The sequence below is a fragment of the Procambarus clarkii genome, chromosome 43 (assembly GCF_040958095.1).
Source record: "Procambarus clarkii isolate CNS0578487 chromosome 43, FALCON_Pclarkii_2.0, whole genome shotgun sequence".
NCBI lineage: Eukaryota > Metazoa > Arthropoda > Malacostraca > Decapoda > Cambaridae > Procambarus > Procambarus clarkii.
The window spans coordinates 3096038-3121062 of record NC_091192.1 but is presented as its reverse complement, the minus strand read 5'-3'; the positions used below and the strand labels follow the sequence as shown (position 1 = coordinate 3121062).

General features: G+C 42.1%; 2 protein-coding genes across 6 annotated transcripts in view; one reads left to right on the top strand and one right to left on the bottom strand.

Moving 5' to 3' along the window:
- Srp19 (signal recognition particle 19) overlaps positions 1 to 15026 on the bottom strand; it is a 60614-nt gene extending 45588 nt beyond the window's left edge. Inside the window, exon 1 of one of the 2 annotated variants that reach the window (XM_069299994.1) lies at positions 14898 to 15026. In XM_069299994.1, coding sequence (XP_069156095.1) covers positions 14898 to 14956 — 59 coding nt within the window. In that variant the 5' untranslated portion in view covers positions 14957 to 15026. The remainder of the gene's footprint in view (positions 1 to 14897) is intronic. The other variant, XM_045738437.2, reaches the window with a different exon arrangement.
- A 102-nt stretch (positions 15027 to 15128) lies between these two features.
- Positions 15129 to 25025, top strand: part of Spt7 — a 149816-nt gene continuing 139919 nt past the window's right edge. The window contains exons 1-2 of one of the 4 annotated variants that reach the window (XM_069299991.1): positions 15129 to 15223; positions 15417 to 15450. The gene's annotated coding sequence lies outside the window, so the exon portion shown is untranslated. The other 3 variants (XM_069299992.1, XM_069299990.1, XM_069299993.1) reach the window with 3 other exon arrangements.

Sequence of the window (25025 nt, the reverse complement as noted above, 5' to 3'; positions counted from 1 at the left end):
GGCAGCAGGGAAGACCCCCTCAATTATAGACCTGTATCATTGACAAGTGTAATAGTGAAAGTATTGGAAAAACTAATCAAAACTAAATGGGTAGAACACCTAGAGAGAAATGATATAATATCAGACAGACAGTATGGTTTTCGATCTGGAAGATCCTGTGTATCGAATTTACTCAGTTTCTATGATCGAGCCACAGAGATATTACAGGAAAGAGATGGTTGGGTTGACTGCATCTATCTGGACCTAAAAAAGGCTTTCGACAGAGTTCCACATAAGAGGTTGTTCTGGAAACTGGAAAATATTGGAGGGGTGACAGGTAAGCTTCTATCATGGATGAAAAATTTTCTGACTGATAGAAAAATGAGGGCAGTAATCAGAGGCAATGTATCAGAATGGAGAAATGTCACAAGTGGAGTACCACAGGGTTCAGTTCTTGCACCAGTGATGTTTATTGTGTACATAAATGATCTACCAGTTGGTATACAGAATTATATGAACATGTTTGCTGATGATGCTAAGATAATAGGAAGGATAAGAAATTTAGATGACTGTCATGCCCTTCAAGAAGACCTGGACAAAATAAGTATATGGAGCACCACTTGGCAAATGGAATTTAATGTTAATAAATGTCATGTTATGGAATGTGGAATAGGAGAACATAGACCCCACACAACCTATATATTATGTGAGAAATCTTTAAAGAATTCTGATAAAGAAAGAGATCTAGGAGTGGTTCTAGATAGAAAACTATCACCTGAGGACCACATAAAGAATATTGTGCAAGGAGCCTATGCTATGCTTTCTAACTTCAGAATTGCATTTAAATACATGGATGGCGATATACTAAAGAAATTGTTCATGACTTTTGTTAGGCCAAAGCTAGAATATGCAGCTGTTGTGTGGTGCCCATATCTTAAGAAGCACATCAACAAACTGGAAAAGGTGCAAAGACATGCTACTAAGTGGCTCCCAGAACTGAAGGGCAAGAGCTACGAGGAGAGGTTAGAAGCATTAAATATGCCAAAACTAGAAGACAGAAGAAAAAGAGGTGATATGATCACTACGTACAAAATAGTTACAGGAATTGATAAAATCGACAGGGAAGACTTCCTGAGACCTGGAATTTCAAGAACAAGAGGTCATAGATTTAAACTAGCTAAACACAGATGCCGAAGAAATATAAGAAAATTCACCTTCGCAAATAGAGTGGTAGACGGTTGGAACAAGTTAAGTGAGAAGGTGGTGGAGGCCAAGACCGTCAGTAGTTTCAAAGCGTTATATGACAAAGAGTGCTGGGAAGACGGGACACCACGAGCGTAGCTCTCATCCTGTAACTACACTTAGGTAATTACACTTAGGTAATTACACACACACACACACACACACACACACTCTCACACACACACACTCTCTCATACACACACACTCTCTCACACACACACACTCTCTCACACACACACACACACACACACACACACACACACACACACACACAATGGCAAGTTTTGTGAAATATATGATAAAGGCACAAAGAAATTTATACCAAAACAGAGATGCAGGACCAGAAAACAGGATTGGTTCGACAGAAATTGTGAGAGGGCAAGAGACCAAAAGACACAAAAATGGAATCAGTATAGGAAGAGGCCAAACCCCCAAACATACCAGCGATACAAAGATGCGAGAAACAATTATACAGCAGTAAGGAGAGAGGCAGAAAGAAATTTTGAAAAAGGGATAGCAGATAAATGTAAAACAGAACCGGGCCTATTCTACAAATTCATAAACAACAAATTGCAGGTAAAGGATAATATCCAGAGGTTGGAAATGGGAAACAGATTCACGGAAAATGAAAAGGAAATGTGTGAAACATTAAATGAAAAGTTCCAAAGTGTGTTTGTACAAAATGAAATCTTCAGAGAACCAGACACAATAAGAATTCCAGAGAACAACATAGAGCGGATAGAGGTGTCTAGAGATGAAGTGGAAAATATGCTAAAGGAGCTCGGGAGGAACAAAGCAGCTGGCCCAGATGGCGTTTCACCATGGGTTCTGAGAGAATGTGCATCTGAGCTCAGCATTCCACTTCACCTGATCTTTCAGGCATCCCTGTGTACAGGAATCGTAGCAGACGTGTGGAAACAGGCTAACATAGTTCCAATCTACAAAAGTGGCAGCAGGGAAGACCCCCTCAATTATAGACCTGTATCATTGACAAGTGTAATAGTGAAAGTATTGGAAAAGCTAATCAAAACTAAATGGGTAGAACACCTGGAGAGAAATGATATAATATCAGACAGACAGTATGGTTTTCGATCAGGAAGATCCTGTGTATCGAATTTACTCAGTTTCTATGATCGGGCCACAGAGATATTACAGGAAAGAGATGGCTGGGTTGACTGCATCTATCTGGACCTAAAAAAGGCTTTCGACAGAGTTCCACATAAGAGGTTGTTCTGGAAACTGGAAAATATTGGAGGGGTGACAGGTAAGCTTCTATCATGGATGAAAAATTTTCTGACTGATAGAAAAATGAGGGCAGTAATCAGAGGCAATGTATCGGAATGGAGAAATGTCACAAGTGGAGTACCACAGGGTTCAGTTCTTGCACCAGTGATGTTTATTGTGTACATAAATGATCTACCAGTTGGTATACAGAATTATATGAACATGTTTGCTGATGATGCTAAGATAATAGGAAGGATAAGAAATTTAGATGATTGTCATGCCCTTCAAGAAGACCTGGACAAAATAAGTATATGGAGCACCACTTGGCAAATGGAATTTAATGTTAATAAATGTCATGTTATGGAATGTGGAATAGGAGAACATAGACCCCACACAACCTATATATTATGTGAGAAATCTTTAAAGAATTCTGATAAAGAAAGAGATCTAGGAGTGGTTCTAGATAGAAAACTATCACCTGAGGACCACATTAAGAATATTGTGCAAGGAGCCTATGCAATGCTTTCTAACTTCAGAATTGCATTTAAATACATGGATGGCGATATACTAAAGAAGTTGTTCATGACTTTTGTTAGGCCAAAGCTAGAATATGCAGCTGTTGTGTGGTGCCCATATCTTAAGAAGCACATCAACAAACTGGAAAAGGTGCAAAGACATGCTACTAAGTGGCTCCCAGAACTGAAGGGCAAGAGCTACGAGGAGAGGTTAGAAGCATTAAATATGCCAAAACTAGAAGACAGAAGAAAAAGAGGTGATATGATCACTACGTACAAAATAGTAACAGGAATTGATAAAATCGACAGGGAAGACTTCCTGAGACCTGGAACTTCAAGAACAAGAGGCCATAGATTTAAACTAGCTAAACACAGATGCCGAAGAAATATAAGAAAATTCACCTTCGCAAATAGAGTGGTAGACGGTTGGAACAAGTTAAGTGAGAAGGTGGTGGAGGCCAAGACCGTCAGTAGTTTCAAAGCGTTATATGACAAAGAGTGCTGGGAAGACGGGACACCACGAGCGTAGCTCTCATCCTGTAACTACACTTAGGTAATTACACTTAGGTAATTACACACTCACACACACACTTTTTCAAAAGGTGACACCCCTAGGGTCAACACTTGCAGCAGAGGAGCTCCAGCATATTTCAACAATCCTAAGTATTGTAGTACAGGTTGATGGTAGTGAGTGGTGTCCCAGAGAACATAAAGGTATAGTGCTCTTGAAAAATAGGTGAGATAACAGGAAAGTGCTAAGGGAAGTGAAAAATCGGATGAGAAAAAGTTGCCCTAGTGTTTACAGTGCAGAGAAGAACATTCAAGATGGCCACTGGCAAGGGGAAAAACAAAACAGAGCTTGATTTTGAGGGATTCAATGAAGAAAGCATTGATATTAGTAGTCTACATAACAAGTTGGTAAATTTAGATACTATAGTGAACTCTCATGTAGAAATAATTAGTAAATTGAAAGAAAGTAATGACCATTTGAATAGCAAAGTTTTATGTCTTGAGGGTTTAGTGAAAGACTTGCGCAAGGATAAGAATCAATTGGAAACAAATTGCAAAGCCATGGAAGAAGAAAATAAACTCTTAAAAATAGCTTTGGAAGAAGTTAAAGTAAATTTAAACATAAATGACTACAATAGGTTAGGCAAGGAAATTCAACAGGAGAAACAGCTTTTGTCAGCACAGATGGAGGAAGTTACACAGGGAATAGAACAGTGCAAGAAAGATATGCAACTCACTTATGCACAAGTGGCCAAGGAGAAGGAAAAAATAGAAGAAGCAGTAAAGGAAGTCAAACACTGCAGCAACCAAGATAAAACGAACATTAGGCTAGAAGTGAGGAAAGAATTGGCATCTAACCCGAAGTTGGTGCAAAACACAGTTGATCGGAGTAAGTCCCTGATCATTTTTGGGTGCAAAGAAAAGGCGATAACATCTAGGTCAGAAAGAGCTGTAGAAGAAGCTAAAGTAGTAGATAAAATTGTTGGCCTCGGGGAAGGTCTTACAAACAGAGAGAATGTGTGCGACTACAGGAGAATAGGCAGGTACGTAAAAGGGAAAGATCGACCTTTGAGGATCACCCTAAACGGTGCCAAACAGATGGAAGAAGTACTAAGGAATGCTAGAAAATTGCAAAGGGATGAGGATGGGAAAGGGTGGTCGTTAAGACGAGATCTTTCAAAAGAAGATAGAGAGAAGCTGAAACTGAACCTCGCCGAGGCAAAACATTTAAATGAGAGCAGGAATGAAGAAGAAATAAATTCTTTTTTCTACAAAGTGATAGGGGTAGGCAAACCAGTAAAGTGGTACATAAAGGCAAACCAACAAAATCAATAGAGAGAGGGGGAGTGAAGAATAAGGAGAGGGGGAACAAGTTCCTGAAGATTGCATACAGCAATTATTGTGGCAGCAGGGAAGACCCCCTCAATTATAGACCTGTATCATTGACAAGTGTAATAGTGAAAGTATTGGAAAAGCTAATCAAAACTAAATGGGTAGAACACCTGGAGAGAAATGATATAATATCAGACAGACAGTATGGTTTTCGATCTGGAAGATCCTGTGTATCGAATTTACTCAGTTTCTATGATCGAGCCACAGAGATATTACAGGAAAGAGATGGTTGGGTTGACTGCATCTATCTGGACCTAAAAAAGGCTTTCGACAGAGTTCCACATAAGAGGTTGTTCTGGAAACTGGAAAATATTGGAGGGGTGACAGGTAAGCTTCTATCATGGATGAAAAATTTTCTGACTGATAGAAAAATGAGGGCAGTAATCAGAGGCAATGTATCGGAATGGAGAAATGTCACAAGTGGAGTACCACAGGGTTCAGTTCTTGCACCAGTGATGTTTATTGTGTACATAAATGATCTACCAGTTGGTATACAGAATTATATGAACATGTTTGCTGATGATGCTAAGATAATAGGAAGGATAAGAAATTTAGATGATTGTCATGCCCTTCAAGAAGACCTGGACAAAATAAGTATATGGAGCACCACTTGGCAAATGGAATTTAATGTTAATAAATGTCATGTTATGGAATGTGGAATAGGAGAACATAGACCCCACACAACCTATATATTATGTGAGAAATCTTTAAAGAATTCTGATAAAGAAAGAGATCTAGGAGTGGTTCTAGATAGAAAACTATCACCTGAGGACCACATAAAGAATATTGTGCAAGGAGCCTATGCAATGCTTTCTAACTTCAGAATTGCATTTAAATACATGGATGGCGATATACTAAAGAAATTGTTCATGACTTTTGTTAGGCCAAAGCTAGAATATGCAGCTGTTGTGTGGTGCCCATATCTTAAGAAGCACATCAACAAACTGGAAAAGGTGCAAAGACATGCTACTAAGTGGCTCCCAGAACTGAAGGGCAAGAGCTACGAGGAGAGGTTAGAAGCATTAAATATGCCAAAACTAGAAGACAGAAGAAAAAGAGGTGATATGATCACTACGTACAAAATAGTAACAGGAATTGATAAAATCGACAGGGAAGACTTCCTGAGACCTGGAACTTCAAGAACAAGAGGTCATAGATTTAAACTAGCTAAACACAGATGCCGAAGAAATATAAGAAAATTCACCTTCGCAAATAGAGTGGTAGACGGTTGGAACAAGTTAAGTGAGAAGGTGGTGGAGGCCAAGACCGTCAGTAGTTTCAAAGCGTTATATGACAAAGAGTGCTGGGAAGACGGGACACCACGAGCGTAGCTCTCATCCTGTAACTACACTTAGGTAATTACACTTAGGTAATTACACACATATTATTTGACATAGATATTTGACATTCAGTACCTTCCTTCCTTGGGTAAAAGTGACCATGTCTTTTTGGGAATAAAGTATGCAATGCATTATAAGCTGGAAGAAAATAAGGAGGTTGAAGCAGTTGAAAAACCAGACTTCAGGAGAGGACATTATGGTGACCTTAGAAATTTTTTTAGTGAGTATAATTGGACAGACTTGATGCTAGGCAAGGAAGTGAATGAGATGTATGTCAAGCTCCGTGGTGTAGTGGTAAGACACTCGCCTGGCGTTCCGCGAGCGCTATGTCATGGGTTCGTATCCTGGCCGGGGAGGATTTACTGGGCGCAATTCCTTAACTGTAGCCTCTGTTTAACGCAACAGTAAAATGTTTACTTGGATGAAAAAACGATTCTTCGCGGCAGGGGATCGTATTCCAGGGACCATAGGATTAAGGACTTGCCCGAAACGCTACGCGTACTAGTGGCTGTACAAGAATGTAACAACTCTTGTATATATCTCAAAAAAAAAAAAAAAAAAAAAAACTTTGTGAAATATATGATAAAGGCCATTTTCTGGGCGAGTCCCGGAGGCTTCCCAGAGCTATCCCAGGCTGATATGCTAATGTCAGACTTTGGCATCAGTCATGTGTATGGAATTCTTGGGCTTACCGGGGACCACGGCCAGAACCAGGCCCCCTCAGAGAGGCAAGGGGAGCAATGGCCTATAGAAACCCCCGTGTGATTGGAAGCATTCTATGTCTGATATCGACCGGATCAGGCACCCAGAAAGGTAAGCGCCCCAAAACAAACTCCTAATCTGGTTAAAATTGCTACCAAAAGGCGAACTAGTGAACAGAACTCCCCAACAGAAAATGAGCAAACTAGTATGACGTCACATGTCGCCGCGCCGCTGTCTGCGCAGCTCCCCCCCTCCCCGGGAGGGGGAAGAGGGAGCCCCAGATCCCTCACGCTGGCTACCCACACCTCAGTTCTGAAGCTGGATGTCAAAAACACAAAAAAACGCCAAACGGAGGGAGGGAGGGATGCCGGGAACCTCCGGGACTCGCCCAGAAAATGGCGTTTCATTACATTTAACGTTGGTTTTCTGGGGGGAGCCCAGTCGGCTCCCCGGAGCTAACTACCCACAGACGGAAAAAGACGGACTTACCCGGGAGGCGGTCGTTGCTCACTCCTCAACTCCAAATCGAGACAACTGGTTGCAACCGCCGACCCAAAGCAAAACAGGCCCGACGGGACCCGGGAACATTCACAACGTAACAAGCAGCCAGGACCCTGTTCGACCGCCAAAAACCCCGCGCCTGAATATCAGACCAAGACGTGTTCTCAAAGACGGCAGCAAGAGCTGCGAACTTACAGACGTCATGGGCACAGGGATAGACCGCAGGCTGGCTGGCTTTGATAACCTTGCGGACGACTTGGGAGACCCTAAGCTGCGAACAGGGAATTAGGGAAACCGGGTCAACCCAAAGGGCGTCCCCGGGCATAGAAGCCGTGGTGCGCAAATAACGGCGAAGCGCTGCTACCGGACACAAAGCATGATGCATCCCTGGCCGTACCAACCCAGCATCAACCACCCATGGACCCCTCTGGAACGCAGCAGTCTTATTCTTCGCCAGAAATGAAGGAGACGGCTGCAAGCGAACAAATCTATATTCAAAGAGTAAAGGCACAAAGACGTAGGACCTCACACAGTCAGCTGATGGCTGCTGCCCTCAAGGCCAGACGCACTAATATTTCTCCTCCAACAACACTATGTGGTGTTATTACGCTATATATCTCATATACAGACGTTATATATAAGTATACAGTATCCACTCAATTTAACAGCCTATATGGGGCTGAGCCCAAGTCGTTATTTACGGAGCTCCGTTATTTCCGACGTTAAGTTGGGTCGGGTAATTTTTCAAGTAACATTCAGGTAGGATATATTTTATACTGTATAACTAAAATTAAATAAAGTTCATTGTGTAATTGCATTCCAATTTAGTGCACGGCCGACGATTAAGCCAGTTGCTGGCTGCTGCATGGATGATGTGTGAACACGCTCTGATCAAGTCCAGATGGGTGGGAAAAAATTGATTCATTCCTTTGTATTGAAAAATATTTTATGTATCAATCAGTGAGTTAATATTGTCTTAATAAAATTTTAGAGATGTGTTTTGATTTACCCTGAACAGTGCAGGTAATGTATTTTTAATGTTACGACACAGGCTGTGGCGGCCATGCCATAACAATGGCGATCGAGCCTTGTCACTGAGAGCTAGCCAAGACGAAATATTTTGAGCTCACCTTTTCTCTGCTGACGATAGAATATACATTTGCAGACTAATATGTAGCTTTTGTTGAAAAAAAACAATTAATATCTTGTAATACTATAATAAAATTGGTAAATTGACTTTTAATGTTACGACACAGGCTGTGGCGGCCATGCCATAACAATGGCGATCGAGCCTTGTCACTGAGAGCTAGCCAAGACGAAATATTTTGAGCTCACCTTTTCTCTGCTGACGATAGAATATACATTTGCAGAGACTAATATGTAGCTTTTGTTGAAAAAAAACAATTAATATCTTGTAATACTATAATAAAATTGGTAAATTGACTTACTTTTAATGAAGCTGAAGATTACGAAGCTGTGAAGATTACGTCATCCTCTGCAGCGCTTGTTTTATATTGTTTATATTGTATACAGGGTACATACTGTATGTACAGTACACTTATTTTCAGGCACTCACTTCACACAACAGCTAGCCTTACTACTAATTCACATGAGTTCTAATTCTACTTCACTATTGACAATTATGTTGAATGTTAAACTCTGCTGCTGCTCATGCATGAGAATATCCTTTATCAAGTTTCTTAATTAAATCCAGCTTCTGTGCAACCGTCAGGCGCTTCCTTTGGGTAACTTTTGGCATTTTGTAAATTAAAAAGATCACAATTACAGTACAGTAATATCCTTCACAATTGAAGCTAGCCGCGCGAGTTCACGGTAAACAATGGGAACACATGGCCCGGCGGAGTACATACTAGGTCCATGGGAAAAAAAATACCTAGTGCCTATACATACTATAAAAGGTATTTAATAAGAAAACAAAGACTTTTGCTTAATAAAAACTGTTTCAAAATATTTTATTAATAATAATTTACAATTTTCTTCATTAAAGTGAATCATTTTAAAAGAAAATTAAGATGTAATATATGACTCTGGACGATCCAGGTCGGTGGCGGCCTGGTCGCCATGTGAGGGGACGCTGATGCCACAACAAACCCAATACTGACTGTCGGTAATATCGACCGCAGACCAGTATAGCAGGCTCTAGATACTGGGCTCCCAAACCGGTCGTTAATACCGGCAGATCGGTATAAAAGAGGCCGTTAAATTGAGTGGATACTGTATACATGTTTTGTTCACAATAACTGTACATCTAAGCTTTATTTTGAGTAAAGGTACAAAGACAGAGGACCTCACACAGTCAGCTGATGGCTGCCGCCCTCAAGGCCAGACGCACTAATATTTCTCCTCCAACAATACTGTGTGGTGTTATTATGCTATATACACACATTATATATAAATATCTACCTGTTTTATTCACCATACTTTTACAAATAAACTGGTATGGTGCCCAAAGACCATCGTGGTAACCAGTAAACAACACCGTCGCCTGCATGGTGGCGTCATGCAGATGACGCCACCGACCTCACCAAAATGGCGGCTCCAAACCTTCTTTTGCTGTTTATACCCTCTATACACACGTTATATATAAGTATCTACATTTGTGTTCACCATAGCGAACCACTAAGCTGGTATGGTGAGTGCAGTCAATAAAAGGTGGCCACACACCTAAGTACCTAAGTAATAGGAAGCAGAGAGTTATAGTGAGGGGTGAGACCTCAGAATGGCGGGAAGTCACCAGTGGAGTCCCACAGGGCTCTGTGCTTGGACCTATCCTGTTTCTGATATACGTAAATGATCTCCCAGAGGGTATAGACTCATTCCTCTCAATGTTTGCTGACGACGCCAAAATTATGAGAAGGATTAAGACAGAGGAGGACAGCTTGAGGCTTCAAGAAGACCTGGACAAGCTGCAGGAATGGTCGAACAAATGGATGTTAGAGTTTAACCCAAGCAAATGTAATGTAATGAAGATAGGAGTAGGAAGCAGGAGACCAGATACAAGGTATCACTTGGGAGATGAAATACTTCAAGAGTCAGAGAGAAAGACCTGGGGGTTGATATCACGCCAGACCTGTCCCCTGAAGCTCATATCAAGAGGATAACATCGGCAGCATATGCCAGGTTGGCTAACATAAGAACGGCCTTTAGAAACTTGTGTAAGGAATCTTTCAGAACATTATATACCACATATGTCAGACCAATCCTGGAGTATGCGGCTCCAGCATGGAGTCCATATCTAGTCAAGCATAAGAGTAAACTGGAAAAGGTTCAAAGGTTTGCCACCAGACTGGTACCCGAGCTGAGAGGTATGAGCTACGAGGAGGGACTACGGGAATTGAACCTCACTTCGTTGGAAGACAGAAGAGTTAGGGGGGACATGATCACCACATTCAAGATTCTCAAGGGAATCGACAGGGTTGATAAAGATAGGCTATTTAAAACAAGGGGCACACGCACTAGGGGACACAGGTGGAAACTGAGTGCCCAAATGAGCCACAGAGATATTAGAAAGAACTTTTTTAGTGTCAGAGTGGTTGACAAATGGAATGCATTAAGAAGCAATGTGGTGGAGGCTGACTCCATACACAGTTTCAAGTGTAGATATGATAGAGCCCAATAGGCTCAGGAACCTGTACACCTGTTGATTGACGGTTGAGAGGCGGGACCAAAGAGCCAGAGCTCAACCCCCGCAAGCACAACTAGGTGAGTACAACTAGGTGAGTACACACAGTCAGAAGACAACACCACCACCCTCCCTCCCACAGCGCTAAATATCACCACAATCCTCCTATTATCAGAACCCTGGTTTTATCACAGTCAGGGGTCTTCTGTAATAATATCATCGCTACATAATAGCTTGAACAAGTATATTTTGGCATTTTTAGGCGATGCTGTGGTCACAAGCTGAACAGCAGTGCTGTTACCTCATACTACTGTACGTGCGTCAGGCTTGGTTGCTCACTCAATATTGAGGCCAATAACACCCGGGAGTTTGGCCCACGATTTTTAAAAAAAATGGCGTCTGTTTACAAGAGCCCTGATGGTGTGGTGAACCCCGTGTATCCGTGGGCCGTTTAAATCTTGCGTAGTACTCCAACACATCATATGACGTTATGCGCAGTTGACTGGAACAACGTCCAACACATCATATGACGTGATGCGCACTTTAGGGGTTAAGAACATGGTGCGAGGAGCCTATGCTACACTTTCTAATCTCAGAATTGCTTTTAAATACATGGCTGGAGAAATACTAAAGAAATTGTTCATGACTTTTGTTAGACCAAAGCTGGAATATGCAGCGGTTGTATGGTGCCCGTATCTTAAGAAGCACATCAACAAACTAGAAAAAGTAAAAAGACATGCTACTAAGTGGCTCCCAGAACTGAAGGACAAGAGCTACGAGGAGAGGTTAGAGGCATTAAATATGCAAAAACTAGAAGACAGAAGAAAAAGAGGTGATATGATCACTACGTACAAAATAGTAACAAGAATTGATAAAATTCCAGAGACCTGGACCTTCAAGAACAAGAGGTCATAGATTTAAACTAAACTAAACAAAGATGCCAAAGAAATATAAGAAAATTCACTTTTGCAAACAGAGTGGTAGACGGTTGGAACAAGTTAGGTGAGAAGGTGATGGAGGCCTAAACCGTCAGCAGTTTCTAAGCGTTATATGACAAAGAGTGCTGACAAGACGGGACACCACGAGCGTAGCTCTCATCCTGTAACTACACTTAGGTAATTACATATGTACATGGGTATATACAATGTGCGCATATAGTGTAATAACAGCAACAGGAGTATGTTGGGAGGAGCTATTTTGGTGAGGGAGGTGACGTCGTAATCGTAGCGTCGTCTGCTGTCTGCTGTGTGATTTCTCATGTAATGTATGGTGGCCACTGTACTGTTTGGACACAATACTGGCTTATTGGCATAGTTCTGGTGAATAAAACATGTAGATAGGTATACATAACATGTGTAAATAGTGTAATAAAAACAATAACAGTATGGTGGGAGGAGCAATGTTGGTGAGTAAGGTGTTGGAGGAGTGAGGGAGGGCTGGGTGTGACAGCTCACACTCGCGGAGTTCTGAGTGTGTTTATGGTGAATGTATATAGTGTGTGACTGTATAGTGTGTAATTATGTTGTAAATATACATAAATGAAAATGAAACATTGGTGTGAATAACAGTATGGTGGGAGGAGGAGTGATGGCGAGTACGATGTTTGAGGAGTGAGGGAGGACTGGCTGAGTGTGGCAGCTCACACTCGCAGAGTTCCGAGCGTGTTTATGGTGTGTATATATAGTGTGTGATACTGTACAGTGTGTAAAAAGATTGTATATATATATACATAAATTAGCATGATACATTGGAAATTTGTGCCGGATATGTGTACATGTGTCATGCATGTAACACAGTATCTTTGGATAGTACGGATGTTCTACTGCCATAATATAATGTACGTGTTCATTATACATAGGATTGGCACGCAAAAACAAATAAAATGTATTTGGAACCGTGCACAAAAAATGAACAAAAATATATTCGTGGCAACTCGTACATCTTGAGCCGCGCGCCCTACTGGCCCCGGGAGCATATACCATGGGCGACCAGGGAATGACGTCATGCACGATCTTACAGACCCCATAGCAGCCAAAGTAAGTACAATTTTGACCTTTTATTACCATATCCGTACTCAGGGAAGGGTTTTTGACACTTTCAAAACAAAATTTTTTTTTTTTTTTCAGAGAATTTATTTCCTGTGCACTGAGGGGGGGGGGGGGTCATATTTGGAAGCCGAGCAGCTCAGTGGTTAAGCTCAAGAAATAAAACTCATTGTAAGTTAGGTACTTTATTATTTCCTCTGGTTGAATAGTTTTAACCATGTTTGGACCCTAAGAGTGACGAGTGTGTGTTCCTGTGTACACTATAAGGATAGTCATAGAGTAGACCTCAGCAGCCTTTATATTTTTTATGCAGAAAGGACGGTTTCGATATTTTGTACTCAAGGGTATGGTTTAGAAGCTTGTGCCCCTTACACCAGTTTGCATTCGTTGTTTCAATTTGTTTTGCGATTATTTATTTAACCACTGTACTGTGCAGAGCACCCTAAAGCATTCTGAGAGTTGTGCTTTTTTTTAATTAGGCTATATTTTAATGTTTTTTTTAACGTTTTCATCACTCTGTATTTTGAAATGAAAATGGTTGAGTTTGGAAACATTTTGATATTAACCTTACCTGAACATTTATAAAAACCAACAAAAATTTGTCCTTAATTACACTATGAAGTTTTTGCCTAAACCAAGTGAGCAGTGCAGTGGTTAAATCCCCTTTGTTATACCCCCTTTATCCATTTATATACTTCAATCTTGAGGTTATCTTGAGATGATTTCGGAGCTTAGCGTCCCCGCGGCCCGGTCCTTGACCAGGCCTCCTTTTTGTTACACATCCCCAGGAAGCAGCCTGTAGCAGCTGCCTAACTCCCAGGTACCTATTTACTGCTAGGTAACAGGGGCATCAGGGTGAAAGAAACATTTTGCCCATTTGTCTCCGCCTCCACTGAGGATCGAACCCAGAACCTCAGGACTACGAATCCGAAATGCTGTCCACTCAGCTGTCAGGCGCCTCATGTCAACCCTTATTCTTCACCTTTCTAGAGAGCGAAAATTAGAAAGCCAACAATAATTCGTGTTAGGAAAGCAGCTTTTAAAATAAGCGGGTTCGAATTCTCATTCGGTTCAGATTGATTTTCTCATCAATACATCACGTTAATGAGATTTCATTGTGTATTTGACGAGAAGCATTGGAGAACTAATGGATCATTAGACAAAGTGCACGGGGGCAATGCTTAAAACCCTGAATGGGCTTCGGTTGTAAGCATCAGGAATCCTAGATTCAATGGAATCCCAGGTTGCATTGCTTCTGACTACGTCGTGGCGTGGTGGTTTAGGGTGCTACCTTGGGAGTACCAAGTGAGCAGGTTCGAATCCTCCTCATGGCTTCTAATTTTCTCAATGCAGTTTTTGTAAAATACATAGTCCTTAAAATATTCCCCACTTTGCACCCACAGGAAAATAAACTTGAGGGTTGTAAGTAATTATTATTAAAAGTTTAAGTTTTAAGATGTTAATAATTTTTATGACGGTCTGTTCCCTATAAAGCTAAGCAAGTCCCAGCTGTGGCTGGTTACAAGTGACAGCGGGTTTTCTTCCTATTGAGAGGTGTTGTACACGTTGCTGTGGCGGTGTGTTATCTTACAGGATGAGTGGCGTTGCCCCATAAACTCGCCCTCGAGGGGATATTTGAAAAAAAAGTTATTTCCAACACAGGTCTGTCAACCCGAGAAACAAAACACGCCTATCAAATCAATACACCAAAACACAAACTTGTAAAAGCCTTCAGAACACACGCCCCTGTCAAACCAATACACCTGCAAATAACAGATACAGGTTAAAAACCCTAGCTGCGCACCTGTCAAACCCATCTGGGAGTTTAGTGACGGGTCGCGCCGTCGCCGCCGCCGCCATCATCAATGTTTACCTCCCGCACTCTTACCACCTCTACAACACTTCCTTCAGCATATATCCTACAGCCTTTTCAAGCTCTCTTATAAATTCATGTTGTAAATTATACTAACACACTTCATGATATTTTTATTTTACATTACAAAATTCAATTTTATATATTTAAAAATGCAAATGAGTTAAGACTTAGGAATTCATTAAAGAAAGGTTGTCGGCCGAGGAGTGTTGGTACTACTGCGTCAGCTGGGACGTCGCGCTTTTAAAACTCTTGTATATGTTGTCATGCAATTTGAAAAATAGGGACAATAATTTCCCGTAAGCGAGTAAACAATTTAGGATATAATTATAAGCATGTAATTCTCTAAAATATTTTCTGATAAATAATAAATTGGAAAGAAAATGGTGCATAACACAGCATGAGTTTTTAAGTTAATTTTCAATATTATTGTTGCACCTGCAATACAGAAGTGACTCCAGCACACTGCACGTCTCCCACACAGGTAAGAGACATTTAGGCAGGTATATGAGACATGTAATTACCTAAGTGTTATGTGTTATAGTGCATGAGCTGATGGCGAGTGTGTAGGACTGAACAATGCAGCTCATTGTCAGGACAAGTCGCCCCCTTCTGGTTAGGCAATCAATCTTTCTAAATTTGTTTAAATTTATGTTCTAAATGGATGTTTTAAGTTACATTTAGCCATTTAAATCGTAGGTTAATATAAAGTTTTTAAATTAGTAGCAAGTTTGAGAAGTTTCATTTGACAGGTTGTTTGATGACATAAATTTTTTCCTTCTTTTTCAGAGCGCCCAAAAGGTTCAGCGGCTCCTTCCTTGGGAGCCACTGACAATTTTTTTTTTATTTATACAAGAGTTCTTACATTTTTGTAAAGCCAGTATTGTATTACATAAAGCATGCATAGCATTTTAGGCATGTCCTTAATTTTTATTTTCCGTGGAATACAACCTGATTGATGGGGTTCTGGGAGTTCTTCTACTCCCCAAGCCCGGCCCGAGGCCAGGCTTGACTTGTGAGAGTTTGGTCCACCAGACTGTTGCTTGGAGCGGCCCGCAGGCCCACAGGCCCACCACAGCCCGGTTGGTCCGGCACTCATTAAAGAAAACAATCTAGTTTCCGCTTGAAGATGTCCACAGTTGTTCCAGCAATATTTCTTATACTTACTGGGAGGATGTTGAACAACCGTGGACCTCTGATGTTTATACAGTAATCACATAATCCTGGACACGAAATCCTGTGACCAGGGTTCGATTCCCGGTGCCGACAAGAAACAATGGGCAGAGTTTCTTTCACCCTGATGCCCCTGTTACCTAGCAGTAAATAGGTATCTGAGAGTTAGACAGCTGTTAAGGGCTGCTTTTTGTGTGTAATTACCTAAGTGTAGTTACAGGATGAGAGCTATGCTCATGGTGGCCCATCAACCCAGCACTCTGTCATATACTGCTTTGAAACTACTGACGGTCTTGGCCTCCACCACCTTCTCACCTAACTTGTTCCAACTGTCTACCACTCTGTTTGCGAAAGTGAATTTTCTTATATTTCTTTGGCATCTTTGTTTAGTTAGTTTAAATCTATGACCTCTTGTTCTTGAAGTTCCAGGTCTCAGCAAATCTTCCCTATCGATTTTATCAATTCCTGTTACTCTTTTGTACTGTTGCGAACCTGACTCCACCGTCGGAGCATGGAGCAGCGACGTCAATGCCACATGTGAGTCCGCTCCTGAAACCCCCACAAAATGGACGACACCATCTGGTGGTGGCAGTATGATACCTGCAAGAAATTAAACGAAAAGTTCCAAAGTGTGTTTGTACAAAATGAAATCTTCAGTGAACCAGATACAATAAGAATTCCAGAGAACAACATAGAGCACATAGAGGTGTCTAGAGACAAAGTGGAAAAAATGCTCAAGGAGCTAAATGAGAACAAAGCAGTTGGTCCAGATGGAGTTTCACCATGGGTTCTGAGAGAATGTGCACCTGAGCTCAGCATTCCTCTTCAACTGATTTTTCAGGCATCCCTGTTTACAGGAGTTGTAGCTGATGTGTGGAAAAAGGCTAACATAGTTCCAATCTACAAAAGTGGAAGCAGGGAAGACCCCCTTAATTATAGACCAGTATCATTGACAAGTGTAATAGTCAAAATATTGGAAAAAATAATTAAAACTAAATGGGTAGAACACCTGGAGAGAAATGATCTAATATCAGACAGGCAGTATGGTTTTCGATCTGGAAGATCCTGTGTATCGAATTTACTCAGTTTCTATGATCGAGCAACAGAGATATTACAGGAAAGAGATGGCTGGGTTGTCTGCATCTATCTGGACCTAAAAGAGGCTTTTGACAGAGTTCCACATAAGAGGTTGTTCTGGAAACTGAAAAATATTGGAGGGGTGACAGGTACGCTTCTAACATGGATGAAAAATTTTCTGACTGATAGAAAAATGAGGGCAGTGATCAGAGGCAATGTATCGGACTGGAGAAATGTCACAAGTGGAGTACCACAGGGTTCAGTTCTTGCACCAGTGATGTTTATTGTGTACATAAATGATCTACCAGTTGGTATACAGAATTATATGAACATGTTTGTTGATGATGCTAAGATAATAGGAAGCATTCCATTTATTAACTACTCTGACACTGAAAAAATTCTTTCTAACGTCTCTGTGGCTCATCTGGGTACTAAGTTTCCACCTGTGTCCCCTTGTTCGTGTCCCACCCGTGCTGAAGAGTTTGTCTTTGTCCACCCTGTCAATTCCCTGAGAATTTTGTAGGTGGTTATCATGTCTCCCCTTACTCTTCTGTTTTCCAGGGATGTGAGGTTCAGCTCCTTTAGCCTTTCCTCGTAGCTCAATCCTCTCAGTTCCGGGACGAGCCTGGTGGCATACCGCTGAATCTTCTCTAACTTTGTCTTGTGTTTAACTAGGTATGGACTCCAGGCTGGAGCTGCATACTCCTGGATTGGTCTTACATAAGTGGTATACAGGGTTCTGAAAGATTCCTTACACAAGTTTCTAAAGGCAGTTCTTATGTTGGCCAGTCTAGCATATGCCGCTGATGATATTCTTTTGATGTGGGCCTCTGGGGACAGGTTCGGTGTGATATCAACCCCAAGGTCTTTCTCTCTATTTGACTCTTGCAGGATTTCACCTCCCAGATGATACCTTGTGTTCAGCCTCCTGCTCCCTTCGCCTAATTTCATCACCTTACACTTTCCCGAGTTGAACTTTAGCAGCCATTTTCTAGACCATTCCTCCAGTTTATCCAGGTCATCCTGTAGTCTCTGTCTATCTTCATCCGTCTTGATTCTTCTCATAATTTTTGCATCATCAGCAAACATTGAGAGGAATGAGTCTATACCCTCCGGAAGATCGTTCACATATATTAGAAACAGGATGGGTCCAAGTACTGACCCCTGTGGGACTCCGCTGGTGACATCTCGCCACTCTGATGTCTCCCCCCTCACCGTTACTCGCTGTTTCCTGTTGCTTAAGTACTCCCTTATCCACTGGAGCACCTTCCCTTTTACTCCTGCCTGTTGCTCCAACTTTTTTAACAGCCTTTTATGGGGTTCTGTGTCAAAGGCTTTTTGGCAATCCAGGAAAATGCAGTCGGCCCACCCTTCTCTTTCCTGCCTAATTTTTGTTGCCTGGTCATAAAATTCTATTAAACCTGTGAGGCACGATTTACCATCCCTGAACCCATGTTGGTGGTGCGTTACAAAGTTATTTCCCTCCAGATGCTCTACGAGCCTTTTCCTCACGATATTCTCCATCACCTTGCATGGTATACAAGTTAAGGAAACTGGCCTGTAATTCAGTGCCTCTTGTCTGTCACCCTTTTTGTATATTGGGACCACGTTAGCTGTCTTCCAACTTTCTGGTAAGTCTCCTGATTCCAGTGACCTGTTATACACCATAGAGAGTGGCTGTTACGGACCCGAGCCCAGCGTCCGAGCACGGAGAAGTGACGACCGCGCCATCTGTGGGTCAGCTCCCGAAACCCCCTCCAAATGGACGACGCCATCTAGCGAGGGCGGGATATACCGGCCACAGGGGCTGGTTTCCCGTCTTAATTAGCTCGTGACATAGCCGCTGTTGACCTCTGGTGAGGTGACGCTTAGACAGCAATGCCATCTATGGAGTGGATAGGTGGGCGTTTGTGTCTAAGCCTGTAAGTGAGGTGCCCAAGGGTGTCCCTAGTACTGATGACGTGTCTGATTACAGAGTCGACCTGGGACTGCTGGATTGGACGATGGGCAGTCTACCCAAGGCAGCCATAGTATCTCCACGTGTTTGCTGTAGAAGCTGTGAGTCACCCCCCCGGATGAACACTGTTGTGTTAGCCTGCCTGTGACGTGGCAGAACCTGGAATTGTCGTACCCGGGGCTGACTGGTGGAGAAGACTAGCCACTGGGGTGTTGTTGAGAGAGGAGAGTGATCAGCGGAATCACACGAGGCTTCTGCCTAGGGCTCGCAACCCAAGTATCGGTCGTGGAGTGGCCTGCGCAGCAGAGCTGATTGGAACCCGCCAGCTACAGGCTGGATTTGTGGGTGAAGGCCTCCACGACGGTGCACCCAGTGGGACTGTGATTTGGCTGGCCTGTGGCCAGGGTAGACTCGCCTAGGGAATCGAAGGATTCATCGTGAGGCCACAAGAGAACCAGGGCTACTCGTCTTGAGCACCGTGAAACGTCCTGAGTCTTCGGAGGAAGACAAGTGATTGTACATAAGAGTAGTCATAGTAACCGCGTGTGACTGTTTATATATTTATTTATGGTGGTGGTGTAATAATATATTTAATTTAGTGAATTTGTATCCCTTCCCCTTTAATTTACTTGCATTACTGAACACACCCCTTGAAAGCCACTACTAACTTGGGGCCGGATACCCAAACTCTACTAACATCAGAGAAAGAACCCAGTTGCGACCCAATAGGGCCGTAACAGTGGCACACTTAGTGCTTCTGCACCTTCCTTTAGTATCCATGGTGAGATTCTGTCAGGCCCAACAGCCTTTGTCACATCCAGCTCCAGCAGACACCTTTTGACCTCATCACTGGTGAGGTCAAATTCCTCCAAGGTTGCAAGAGAGAGAGAGAGAGATGGAGAGAGAGAGAGAGATGGAGAGAGATTTTACCACATGTAGCTAGGTAATCACGCTTCATCCTTTAAATTAATGTACAAAGATACGTGTGCCCCAAATCGGTGAACGAAAATCATGGAAACTCGGTTGTTCACTTGTGTGGATCACCGGCTGGTGTTTGGTTCACTTGTGTGATCCAACTTCTTATGAAGGAATTATTAATTGTAATCTGTGATAGAATGAGAAAGTTTTCCACCACTCTGAACTCTGTCCCAAAATCGTAAGCTTGTGGACCACTTGTGTTCCACATGTGTGGTCCACTTGTGTGGTCCACTTGTGTGGTCCACTTGTGTGATCCACTTGTGTGATCCAACTTGTCATATGAGAGAATTATTAATTGTAATCTGTGATAGAATGGGAAAGTTTTCCACCAGTCTGTGAACTCTGTCTGGACATCGTAAGCAAATCCGAACATCCCCTGCTTCGGCGAACCATTGTTCGTCGAACCGGGTGAGTAAATTTGGCCTGAAAAGTGTGCGAACTAGCCGGAGATTCATTGAATCGGGGTATATTGAATCGAGGTTGTACTGTATATGTAACCGGTATTATTTAGCCATGATAGTATTATAGAAGAGCCTGAGTGTGATAATGACTGGTTACAATGTTCAAATATCAGTGAATCAATGCTGTTCACTATGTTCACAGCGCTAGCCACAGCATTATTTCGTCCATCTAGGAATCTTCAAACGACTTATTATGTTACTTTACAAAATAAACTTGTGGCCCATTATTCATTTACAGGATTTAGTGACCAGAATTGTGATAACAGCAGGATTGTGGTGATAATTAGCGCTGTGTAGTATTGTGGGAGGAGGGAGTTTGATGAGGGAGGGAGGGAAGGAATCCAGATAGCGTGACTGTGTGTGGCAGCCACTCTTGTGTTGCTCTTCATACTAGCCTAATGGTGGCGAACCATTCCACTAGGCTTCGCCACTAGCCTCTATGGCGAACACACATGTACATGGGTACATACTATGTGTGTATATACCCATGTACATATGTGCATAGTATTGTGGGTAGAGGAATTTTGGTGGGGGAGGGAGGGAGAACATCGAAGTAGCGTCGTTGTGTGTGGCAGCCACTCTTGTTTTGCTCACCATTCTAGCTTAGTGGTTTGCTATGGTAAACACATATGTACATGGGTATGTACAATGTGTGTGTATATAGTGTAATAACAGCAACAGGAGTATGTTGGGAGGAGCCATTTTGGTGAGGGAGGTGACGTTATTTCTTGAAAGCAATTCAAGAAATAAAGAAAAACCCAAAATATTTCTTCACATATGCTAAATCAAAAGCAAAAACCACTGCCAGTATTGGACCTATTCATTCTAGTGAAGGTTCATATACTGAGGATGACAAAGAAATTAGTGAAATCCTAAAAAAGCAGTATGAGGACATGTTTAGCACCCCAATACACAGCATGAAAGTGGAGGATCCAGACAACTTCTTTTATGGGTGATATACAAACCCCTGTAAATATAACTGATATCAACACAAGCGTGGCAGATTTTGAAAGAGAAATTGACAATGTGCCCATGCATTTAGCCCCAGATCCAGACTCATGGAATTCGATATTTATAAAGAAATGCAAATTGCCAGTAACACAGGCACTCAGTATAGTGTGGAGGAAGAGCTTGGACACAGGGGAGATATCAGATGCGCTTAAAGCAGCAGACATAGCCCTTCTACATAAGGGAGGTAGCAAAGCATTGGCAAAGAATTATAGACCAGTTGCACTAACGTCCCACATAATAAAAGTATTTGAGAGAGTGATCAGGAGTCAGGTCACTAGTTTCATGGAGACCAATGACCTCCACAATCCAGGCCATCATGAATTTAGAGCAGGAAGATCATGCGTCTCACAGGTACTTGACCATTATGACAAAATCACTGAGGCATTAGAAGAAAAACAGAATGCAGATGTGGTATACACTGATTTTGCAAAGGCATTCGATAAATGTGATCATGGAGTGATAGCACACAAAATGAAGTTAATGAGAATAACCGGTAAAGTAGGACGCTGGATACTCAGTTTTCTGTCAAACGGGACTCAGCGAGTAACATTCAACCATATAAAATCGAGTCCGAGCGCAGTTAAAAGCTCTGTTCCTCAGGGTTCAGGCCTTGCACTGCTGCTTTTCCTTATATTCATATCAGATATAGACAAAAATACAAGTCACAGCCTCGTATCATCATTTGCAGATGACACAAAAATCAGTATGAAAATTACTTTGGCTGAAGACATTGAAAAACTTCAAGCTGATGTTAATAAAGTTTTCGACTGGGCATCAAAAAATAACATGATGTTTAACAGTGATAAATTTCAGGTACTCAATTACGGTAAAAATGAGGACCTTAAACATAATACAGGGTACAAAACACAATCAAATGTGCCCATAGTCAGAAAACAGCATGTAAAGATTTGGGAATAATGATGTCTGATGACCTAACGTTTAGGGAGCATAACCAAACAAATATTGTGTCAGCCAGAAAAATGATCGGATGGATTACGAGAACTTTCAAATCCAGGGATCCCATCACAATGGTTGTATTCTTCTAGTCACTTGTGTTGTCCCGTCTTGAGTACTGCTCAGTACTCACTTTCCCCTTCAGAGCAGGAGAGATTGCTGAAATAGAGGGAATACAGAGAACATATACGGCATGCATAGACGCGATAAAGCACCTAAATTATTGGGATCGTCTCAAAGCCCTCCAAATGTACTCACTAGAAAGAAGACGAGAGATATCAAATAATATACAGTGGTACCTCGGATTACGAGCGCCCCTGGTTACGAGTTTTTCGGGTTACGAGTAGGATTTGCTTTGAAAATTTGTATCTGGTTACAAGGGTTGCCTCAGGATACAAGTTTGTTGATACGCGTACGGGCCGACCTAGTGCATGGCGGCACAGCGATCGCTGCTCAGTTTGCCAGTGCCTTGCGACCAGTGACTATCCCGCCTGAATTCTTCACAAGGATTTACCTTTTATTTTCAGAATTTTTGTTACTTGAGCATAAAATTTGTTATACATCACAAATGGTCCCAAGAAAGCCAGTGGTAAGGTTCAAGGCAAGAAATCGCATGTGAGGATGACAATAGAGGAAAAGCAAGAGATCATTCGGTAGCATGCAAACATGCAAATGGTGCACGTGTTGTTGAACTTTGTAGGCAGTACAGTGGTACCTCGGTTTAAGAGTTTAGTCCGTTACTGGCGACAGCTTGTATTCCGAAAACTCTTATTCCGAAGCTAATTTCCCCATAAGAAATAATGGGGAATGAATTAATCCATTCCTGACTACCCCAAAAACCTTATTTCAAATTAAATTTTATACCTAATTCATCTAAATAAGCCTACAAAACTATGTTCAAGTTATTACTTACCCTTGCTGATGAATGCTGTAGGCGTATGGAAGATGGTGAGGAGGAGGGAGGAGGAGAGATTTTACTGTTTGGAAGGGGAGTCCCCTTCCATTATAATATCAGGTAGTGAGGACCTCTCTGGGGTGCACTCTCTGGCACGTCTTGCCTGCATACCACTAGGTCCTGGTTGTGGCTCACTGCTCGATTTTCTCAACAAATCTGTCCATGGAAGATTGTTTTTCCCTTCTTCACAAACTGTCTCTGTAGTAAGGCATCACATTGTCATTGAAAAGATTAAGGCAACGGCCTACTACAGCTTTCTCTGGGTGAGTCTTTTCAATAAAAGTTTGCATCTCTTCCCACATCTGACACCACTTCCTAATGTCTGCAGAAGGGACATTCTGTACTGCCTCATCCTCCTCCACTGGAGAAACATCTCAGCTGTGTCTTCTTGCTGTTCCTTTTGAAGGGCTTGGAGTTCTTCGGTGGTCAGTTCTTCGTTGTGTTCTTCCACCAACTCCTCCACATCATCACTATCCAATTCCAAGCCCATTTGGCGGCCCAGAGTAACAGTTTCCTCAACAATAGGCGCTTCATTTACAGGCTCAAACCCCTCAAAGTCTAGTTCTGTCACACATTCAGGCCACAATTTTCTCCAGCCAGAGATCAGGGTTCTTTGAATCACTTCTTGCCAGGCATTGTCAATGAGTTTTAAAGCACTGCAAATGTTAAAATGGTCTTTCCAGAACTCTTTGAGGGGTGAGGTTTGTGGCTTCAGTCACTTCAAAACATTTCCGGAAAAGTGCCCTTTCATACAGTTTCTTAAAATTCGCTATGATTTTCTGGTCCATAGGCTGAATTAGAGGAGTGGTGTTAGGAGGAAGGAACCTTACTGTGAGAAATTTACTGTATCTGTGCATCAATTCATCTTCCAAGCTTGGAGGATAAGCAGGAGCATTGTCAAGGAGAAGCAGAGCCTTGAGTGGCAAATGTTTCTCCTGCAGATATTTTTCTATGGCAGGGCACACCACTTCCTTCACCCACTCCGAAAAAAATTCCTAGTCACCCATGCCCTTTTATTAGCCTTCCACGTCATACACATTTGGTGTTTCTGCATTTTATACTGTTTGAAAACCCTTGGATTTTCAGAATGATACACTAACAAGGGTTTAATTTTCAAATCACCACTCGCATTTGAACACAGCACAAGCGTAAACCTATCTTTCATTGGCTTGTGTCCGGGCAATGATTTTTCCTCCTTGGTAATGTATGTCCTCTTAGGCAATCTTTTCCAGAACAGTCCTGTTTCATCACAATTAAAAACTTGTTGTGGTAGGTATCCCTCAGCCTCTGCAAAGTCTTTAAATTCTTCAATAAATCTTTCAGCCGTAGGTTTGTCTGAGCTGGCTGCCTCCCCATGCCTCGCAACACTATGGATACCATTTCTTTTTCTAAATTTTTCAAACCATCCCCTGTTTTTGATCCCCTGGTAGGCGAATCAAAACATATCGCTGATTTTGGGCACTGTGTTTTTAGAGGCCTTGCAGGGTTCTGGT